The sequence below is a fragment of the Athene cunicularia genome, assembly GCF_003259725.1.
Source record: "Athene cunicularia isolate RWA chromosome 4 unlocalized genomic scaffold, athCun1 chr4_part2, whole genome shotgun sequence".
Classification (NCBI taxonomy): domain Eukaryota; kingdom Metazoa; phylum Chordata; class Aves; order Strigiformes; family Strigidae; genus Athene; species Athene cunicularia.
Window position 1 is genome coordinate 5210520 of NW_020799099.1, and position 9000 is coordinate 5219519.

Below are 9000 nucleotides of genomic sequence, written 5' to 3' on the forward strand. Positions count from 1 at the left end.
ATATATATATATATATATATATAAAAATTATGATTAACCAAGGAAATCATAGAGGAAAATAAATGAGTACAAGAGTACTCTGTACACAGAGCCAGCCTAAGTCCAGCAGAATGCAGTATTTTAGTTACTGCTAATAACAGCTTACCTGTAATTTATGCTTAAAAAAAAAAAAAAAAAAAAAGGCCTGCTAAGTACCTAGAAGCAGCTGCTACCACACAGTGTTTATGTGGCATGTAGTTACAGTATTCTGCATGACATATTGTTCATCCTATGTTGTTAAGTAACTAATTTAAAACTCTTTAAGTAAAGTGGGTTAACTATTTTTCTTTACAAAGGGAAAGCAATACGAGAGAGAGGGTAAGTGTCTTTGGCAGAGGCCACGCTACCCATCAGTGGCAGAACTGGAAATAAAATACACATCTCCAGAATGGCCAGACTGTAGAGTCTTTCCATTTAAATTGCTTTTAACACAGGATAATTCTACTAATGCCAGTCAAATAATGCTTCACTAAACTTTTGTGAGAGAAGAATGAAGTCTCAGGCTCATAGTCTAAACGCTAGATTATTCTCCCTCCCTACTATAGTCCAGGCAGTTGATGGAAGGTCTTCTGGGGTTTTGTTTTTTTAAATAGCATGGGGTTAAGAAAAAGAATATGATGAAAAATTAAACATTAATGTCTGTATTTTCCTTCTAAGAAGCAACTCTTCTGGAACCCAGCTGCACAGCATGAGACCCCTCACTTTCTATAGCTCTCTACCACACAAGACAACTTCACTCCTTTGGAGTCTGTTACACTCCTAACGTTTCAGTTTATTTTTTCAGAGCCTTAAACCATTGATCATTGACATGATGAATCTCACTGCTGCAGAGGAACCGATTCAGCACATTGCACACAATATATACAATATTTACGAATCTTCTAATATAAGGATCCTTGTGCGTGCAATACTGCTATCTGCTAAAGTTCTCAAGATAGTTCTTAAAAAGTATTTCTGATGAATACACCATTTTTTCAAGGTTAAAATACCAAGAAAAAATAATTGTAATTTTAGACTAAAAGCAGTGCTCAGGAAAGTGATGGACAATAGCATTTATCGATTGCAGTGAGCGTCATCCTTAGTTTTGCTGTAGTCAACAGGATTAATTTGTTTGATTTTAGCCAGCCCTGATCCTGGAAGGGAAGAAAAGTTTCCATTGATTTGAACTGGTGTTTGATTTGACCTATACTACAAGTAGCTTTTTTTCAAGTACCTCATGCAAACCAATGCATTAGTTTCATTCTGAAACTGGGATAGACTCTTTTATGTGTCTTAGGAATCATCCACTAGTGTTCTGAGATACTACAAGTTACAATGTGGTTACACAGGATATCAGCATGGGAGACCCTCACACTTTATGTCAGTTTGGACTTACCTAATTGACTCCAAGGCAACAGTGATGAACAATCAGCGCAGGGCCTTTCTGTGGCACTATCCCATGTTGCAACACCTAGGAAATGAAAGCAGAAATAAAAATAATTGTTGCTTTTACACATTTCCAAAATTCAGAATACTTCTTTGAAGTATACAGAATACAGAATTGGAAGTGATTCCCATTCTATCTGCAATTTGGCCACACTCAGTAACAATGCTTGTTCTTAGTGAAATGTAGAAAATAAAATAGGTTTAGAAGCTACCCAGCATCTCTGGACATGAGAATGATATAGGAAAAGAGGCCAAGCACAACAGTGTAATTCCTTTGAACCTCTTCTGCTTTTTGGAGTCGATTAAAAGTTGGCTGAGAAGTCTTCCTCTCTCTTTTTTCCTGTGTGTCTCATCTTGAGCCTATATGGCAGGTGTTGCGGAGCAAGTCTCAGCAGCACCCACTGGATACCCTTACTTCCTTGCATTTGCAAGTATAACTTAATCTCTTTTAAACAGTGATAGCAGATAGGAAAGACTCTGACTTGGGCAGATACCAGGGTAACTAAAATTACCAGACTGTATGTAAACAACATGAATTGACCGTCAGTAACCTCAGCTAGAACATAATTAGAAGAAACACATAGGTATTTTTTGAGCGTATATAACTGAAGGAGTTTCTGGCAAGAGAGTAGATTCAAATTCTTCGATATAGGGCTGAATTAAGTCCTTTGTAAGACCACAGTATGTATCCTAGAGCTGCCTGGTAGGCCTGCTTTGTGGTCCTGGGCCCTTGTTTCGAACTCTTGTGGGGTCAGTTCACCTCTCCTTATCCTGAGGAGGGCACTGAGAGCCATGGGCAGGATCCCTGTACTCAAGTTCCCTGCTGTTGAGCTCGGCGTTGAAGCAGTGGTGTTGAAGCCGTGAAGATTTGATAAGCACTTTAAGCAGAGGCTTGACACTCTATTGAGTTGGTGGAGAGGGGAGAGAGTGTGAGTTTCTCAGAGCATTGCATAAAAGCCAGAGTAGATATTACTTCGTTAGCTCTACTCCCACATGTTTAGTCCTCTTCAGTAACTGAAAAAGCTGAAAACTTACAGTTTAATAAATGGAGATGCTAACATACCTAGGACTCCAGAAACCTAAAGCCTCCAATGCATATGCTTAAGCCAGACCTGTTTTCTAAGAATTAATTCAGATTCTCTTCTCCAGAGCTTCTTGTGCCCTAGGGGTAGCACAGAAGGAAGCCCCTTGGGCACACATGTTGAGGTGCACTATGGGCTTGAGGTATTAAAATGTAACAGTAGAAGACTTAACCAGGGAAATTAAGAATTAACCAGTATCCTTTTAATCATGCTAAATACTAGTTTTCTTGCGGCCTGTGAAGTGAAAGTCATTTTAACAATGCAGACACTGATTACCTTGCAAGTAAGATGTTAACACACTCTTAATAACAAAGATTGAATCATGAGTAATAAACAGAAACTTGGTAATACAGCATGAGCATGCATGGCGGCAGATAATGTTGGTCATCTTGCAATTCCCTATGATCAATTTACACATGAAGTAAGAGCTTTACATATTGAAAAGAAAAAATAAGCTACTGAAATGAAAGTCTATATTTTAAAGTTCTGTTTCATGAGGTGTCCATGTTACAGCAACTAATGTATCTCTTGATCCAGTAAAATAACTAGCAGGGGTCTGAATACTGCAACACTGAATGAACAACAGAGAAATAATTTTCTCATTAGTGTGCACTTTGATTTGCTTGCCACATAATTATGACTTGTCATAAGATACAGGTTGATACCTACTTCAAAGTGTATATGAAACAAAAAACCCCAAAAAATATGAAACAAAAAATATCATTTTACTCTTGCTGGATACAGTGCTGAAATACTGAGCTAAAAACACTTAGACTGGACTTAGAAAAAAACATTGGAGATACTAACCTTTCAGAGGGTTTTCAGTTCTGACTTTCCTTTTAAAAAAATGGTTTTAGTTACTGTTTTGCTTCAGGAAAGAATGCTGGATTTTGCCCTGGATGGTTTAGGCTAACCATAGCTATAGCTATCAATACTGTCCTATAAGGAGAGTAGTGAGTCCGTGCAACCACATTAGAGTTATTGTATCATATATTTAGTTAAGTCCGTTAAACAGCAGGCATAATAAGAGGTTTAAGATTAGCTACATGTAAAAATAGGCACATTTTTATTTCATTCTAGATTAATTTATCAGGTGAAAATCAAGAATAATTTAAATTTGTTATGAAATTACCTTTAACATCATCTTGTGTGTTTTCTGTATGAGAGAAACTGGTTCTTTATAGTATTTTCTTGCAAGATGAACAAAGGTCTGTTATGTATCCTACCACCCTTCATAAAGCATTGTGTAAATCCTGTAAATCTACAGGAGAAAGGCAAACCAAAACATTTTTTTTGAGATATTTTTTTTTTTAAAATCCCTTATTTATTATTTTCACCTATGTCTTTTTGCACAGGCATGCGGAAATAAGGCACTGTCCCTTTCAGTCGTTTTCCCTTCCTTACCAACTGATATCAGTAGTGTGTTTTCCCACTTCAGCAGGGACCAGATGTCACCCGGGGTTCCTTAGGGGAGTGGGTGGTGAGGGAAAGGCTGTTTCCTTTTTTAAATGATACATGTCCACAGTGACTGAGAACTCTGTGCTTTTCAAACTTCTTTCCTGCAGCTTCTACTAGAGATGCAAAGGATTTAGAATTTCTTTCATTTTTAATTGTTAGGAAAGGAGTTTCTGATGTGCCAGTTATCTCTTGTGCTATCTTTGCTCTGCATACGTGAATAAATTCTTCCACTGTTGTCACTGGAAATTCTGTAAATACAGAAAGAGGAGTGAGCCAAATTCTGCCATACAGACCTTAGAAGAGAATTTTATTCTTCAAGTACTCCCTTTTGCATTTATCTGAATAGAAATATTGTGTAATGTGCACTCAGGAAACACTGTAATGATTTCGGTAGGTGTCATGCAGGACTGTAAGCAATCATAAAAAAAACCCCCTTATTTTTGGAGATGACATCTTCAAAATTGCTTTCTGGTATGTCAGGAATCACTTTGATATGACTGCAGTTGGTGTTTCATGTGAAAATAATAGTCTATACAAAAGTCTGCTGAAGAGCAGAAATAAACAAAATTCCAGACTCTCTCTGTATGTGATGGAAAAACACAAAGAGAAAAATTATAAATACAGATAAACAGTGTGCAACATGCCTACAGTATTATTAAAATTAACTCATTAATAATTCCCTATTCAGAGTGATAGCTCACTCTGTAACATGAGTTGAATAAGTTTTGTTTGTCATTTACTGCACAGTAAGTTACTCCTGAGAAAGTAAACAGTAAGCAAAAAGGAACACACAAAACCAAGTTTGAGGTTAATTAATTCCTTGTGTTATTTAGCAGTCATTTGGCTTTGTGGTTTTATAAAATACACTGAACTAAATTAAAACCAATACACAATCTGAGTGAAAGCTGGGAAGAAAAAGTGGATCTACCTATTATTATTATTATTATTATTATTATTATTATTATTATTATTATTATTATTATTATTATTATTATTATTATTATTATTATTATTTACACATACATGACCACATATACAATGCAATGCAGGCACAAACATTAACTTTTTTCTCCCATCACTAAAAACCCTGCAAACTGGGTGATGGGGTAGCTTCTGATTTTAAGTAGATCACAGAACAGAGACAGATGGATTAACAGATTTCAGGTAATACTAATGCATACAATTAGGCTATGTTTGATAATTTAACAGGAATGTCTTATTTCTTCTTGATTTACTGCTCTGTTATGACCCTTTATTCTGCTCTGTAGAGTTAGACCTATGACGAGATTTTTCCCACCTTTACCAGTGGCACTTGGCTAGTTGCAACAGCAGATGCATCTGGCATCTCAAGCAAAAATACTGTAAAAAAAATGGAAAATCTGATTCATTTTCTTGGATTTCTGTGTCCTGTAGCTCTCAAGAAGCAGAGGGTATTTTCCCCCACTTCTTTTAGATGATTCCTCATGTTTTTAGCTTGTTTTGTCTGAGAATTTGGTAAGGACCTCTCATGAATTAATAGAACTACATCCAGTGTTTTTCTGTCTGAGAACAAGTATGAACAAATGCATTCTTTGGCTAAAATAAACTGCTGACATCCATGACATGCACAACATTACATGGGTCAGAGCAAAAGCTATGCAATCCATGTGGTTGTTTTGTGATTCCCTTAAATTTGATGGAAGTTAAAAGTATAGCATGCATATATATATATATATATATATATATATACACACACACACTTTTTGCTCATTTGGGTAGAGGTAACCACATTTAAATAATTATGATATGTGTAGTCTACAATACTTCTTTTTTGGCTAGATCTTTAACTAATTGTAGCACCACCAGAAGAATCAGAAATGTGATATAATTTCAGTATAACAAGCAAAATGTCTTATGTAAAAAATAATGTTATCTTCTTTTGTATATCACTGTATAAGAATGTTAGATGTGTCAGAGCGCTTCTTAGAAGCAGCTCACCCAAAGAGCACAAAGATGGTAATACATGAAACAACAACCCTCTCTGCAGAGGGAAAATCAGGTTCGGATTCTTTTGTGCAGGATGCATTAATTGAGCAATGAAGTATCTTGGAGGCTTATTTTAAAAATTTTTTTAACTAGGGTCAGTGAGACTCCAGGGTGGCAAGAATGAGTTTGAAGGTACAGTGGAAGTTTATTTGAATGGAATCTGGGGAATAATCTGTGGGAGCCATTGGGACAATAATGATGCAACAGTTGTATGTCGACAGCTTGCACTTGGGTAAGTTTCAGTCCAAGTAAAAATCAGTCAACTTATTTTAATGATTTCAGTATAAAGGACAATCTATTTTGCAAATCCTGAGGGCTGTTCTGGTTGATGATTGTTTTTTCTGTTTGAAAGCTGTTGAACGCTGAAGTTGTTCTTCCCAGAATCCTTCACTTCCTTCAATTGCGTTGTACTTCAGAGAGGTTGCTGTGAGAATCAGTATTTGATTTGAAAGCTGCAAATGGGGTCTGGAGAGGAGCAGAAGAGGGTAGAAGCTTTGTTTTCAAAGTGAGAAGTGTGAACAGGTCAGGAAAGATTAGGACAAACAAAAATTGCTTTACTAGACATCTGGGAGATGTCCACAAGCGCAAAAATGTGAGGTCTGATCCTGATCTCACCTATGTAACTGTCAATTAAGAACAGTTCCAGTGAGGTTACTGAACCTATAAAAACATAAATGTGTCCAGAATTAGACTCTACACAGGCTCCTAATCATAGGAAAATTCCTGGTTCTCAGGACCGTGGGGTTACCCTGGTAATCATCCATTCTATCCTAGCAAAAAACATCTGGGACTCATCCTAGGTTTTTGGAAAACGTGGTATTTTTGTTGTGCACATCTTCAACTAGCTAGATAATCTGTATGGTTTACTTTCAGAGTTGCACATTGATAACAAAATCCAAACCCAGACAAGTTTTGCAGCTTCACATTTTCATGGAAACATTTTATGGAGTTATAGTAATATTGGACAGGTTGAAAGGCCCTGCATTGTCCTCATTGACCACTACTTCCCACTGCTGTCAGAATGGAGTTAACCAACAGGACCTTTTAACATAATTTGGTCATTAAACTCTAGATAATGCCTATAGTGATACTGCAATTGCAATAGTAAGATGAAACTGAGGTAAGGAACAAAATGCCCATACCAAAACCGAGTTTTAAAAAATAAAATGCAATTTCAGCTTCTAAAAAATCAATGCTGTTCAAGTTAGCAACCAAATTACTTGAATATCCCCCTTAGCACCCCATTCAGTTTGCACTTTCTCAATAAGCCACAAAGTATGGCTGGCTTTATTGCCTTTCTAACATTTCTTTCAGTCACATACCAAAGTAGTGATTTTGTTTGCTACAAGCAGTAAGGGGCTTTTATAGCATACTTGCACTGTGACATTCCTAATGATTATTCCACTTTTTAAGACTGCTAGCCAGAACTAAATCTAAGCTGTTTTATAATGTTCAATACTAATCTGGACACACCATGCCAATTTATAAAAATATGAGGATTAGATGAGATAAAAGTTCAGCCATCTGGAGGCTGTGATTCTGCTTATGACTTCAGCTGTCTACGTGCAATGTCTCCTTTCCTCATTTTCATTTAAGTTCTTTTTGCCTTCCATAGTCTGAACATTTCAGTTGAACAAGGCCACTATTAGTAAAACTACTTCAGTGATACGGGTGAATGATGGTCTTTTCAACAGAAATGGCTTAAAGCTGAATCTAGGCCAAAAAGCCCCAAGTAAACGGTAGTTGAAAAGTTCTGTTATGAGTGTTTGGCAGACATTTGGGTCTATATACTACAAGGTGACCTCACTAGGTGTTATTGATGCTTTCCAGGTGCTTCCTTTGATTTTACAATATCTGTTCCTTTGATTTTACAATATTTGGGCTTTGTTTTTAATTTAATTTTGTTGGGTATTATATGGAAGAAAAGATGGCTCAATAATTGCTGCTGTAGATTCAGTATGGGAAGAAAAGGAGGCTGTTTATAAATGTTCCGGAAGGATGGGAATGGCTGAATAGAGAATAATGGAAACGAGCCTGGTGGAGTATGAGGTGGTTTCACTGCTCCATGGTCACAGCCCTAGTGTATGACACGTATGGGCAGAGCACTGGTACATTTTAATTGAGTAAGGGAAAGGATAAGTGTGAAAGGTCCGTTAGCATTACCTCTCCTGGAAGTATAACTGCAGCAGGATGGTACTGTAGATTCACCTATGGACTGTGGACTCTGTTGATCTTTGTAGTTAAGAACCAGGAGGGCAGGAATGTAGCTAGCCCTGCAGCAACACAGGCCATTGTACTATAATGTCCCACAAAAAAAATGGTGAGAACTGGGTCACATCTGTTACTTTTCTTTGTGCAGAAGACAATGCTGAACTGTATGAAAATGTGATGAATTTACACTGCTGAAGAAAGCCCTTTCTTTTGTACTCCAAGATTTATATAAGAGAAAATGTTCCACTTCCCCTCCTCCCACTCTAATCTCCTATCCTGATTATTCTTCTTACAGTGAAAAAGGTACAGCAAAACACATACCATTTTCTGGACTGGGCCTTATTCCGGTTTACTGGAGTGAAGTGCGTTGTCGTGGTGATGAAGAAAATATACTGTTATGTGAAAAAGACATCTGGCAGGATGGAACATGTCCTCAAAAAATGGCAGCTGCTGTCACATGTAGCTCTTCCCTGGGTAAAAAAAAATGCATATGGTTTGGTTAACTCCTTACCTTATTTAAATAGAAGTAGTAGTTATTACTATAATTTAAGACTTCTTGGAACAGGAAATTAAACAGATTGAATAATCACGTCATTAACTGTTTCAAATCCCTCCATGCTGTGCAAGCAGCAACTCGCTGAACCATGTTCTACCTTTCCATAATCAACAAGCAAATGTTGCTTTGAGACGTAGGTTGTGAATAAGGGTGAAGCAGTGAGAATCTCTTGCTGTAAAAGTAGGATTGTTTCCCCCCCCCCCC

General features: G+C 37.0%; 1 protein-coding gene and 1 long non-coding RNA gene across 3 annotated transcripts in view; one reads left to right on the forward strand and one right to left on the reverse strand.

The window, feature by feature from the left end:
* Window positions 1–9000, reverse strand: part of LOC113479763 — a 28878-nt gene that overhangs the window by 14808 nt on the left and 5070 nt on the right. Inside the window, exons 2-4 of the long non-coding RNA XR_003398334.1 lie at window positions 8562–8710; window positions 3679–3807; window positions 1415–1489 (exon numbers count right to left, since the gene is read on the reverse strand). This is a non-coding gene — a long non-coding RNA (uncharacterized LOC113479763). The remainder of the gene's footprint in view (window positions 1–1414; window positions 1490–3678; window positions 3808–8561; window positions 8711–9000) is intronic.
* Window positions 1–9000, forward strand: part of PRSS12 (serine protease 12) — a 42719-nt gene that overhangs the window by 411 nt on the left and 33308 nt on the right. Inside the window, exons 2-3 of one of the 2 annotated variants that reach the window (XM_026848039.1) lie at window positions 6123–6261; window positions 8536–8714. In XM_026848039.1, the coding sequence (XP_026703840.1) occupies window positions 6123–6261; window positions 8536–8714 (318 nt within the window). The remainder of the gene's footprint in view (window positions 1–6122; window positions 6262–8535; window positions 8715–9000) is intronic. The other variant, XM_026848040.1, reaches the window with a different exon arrangement.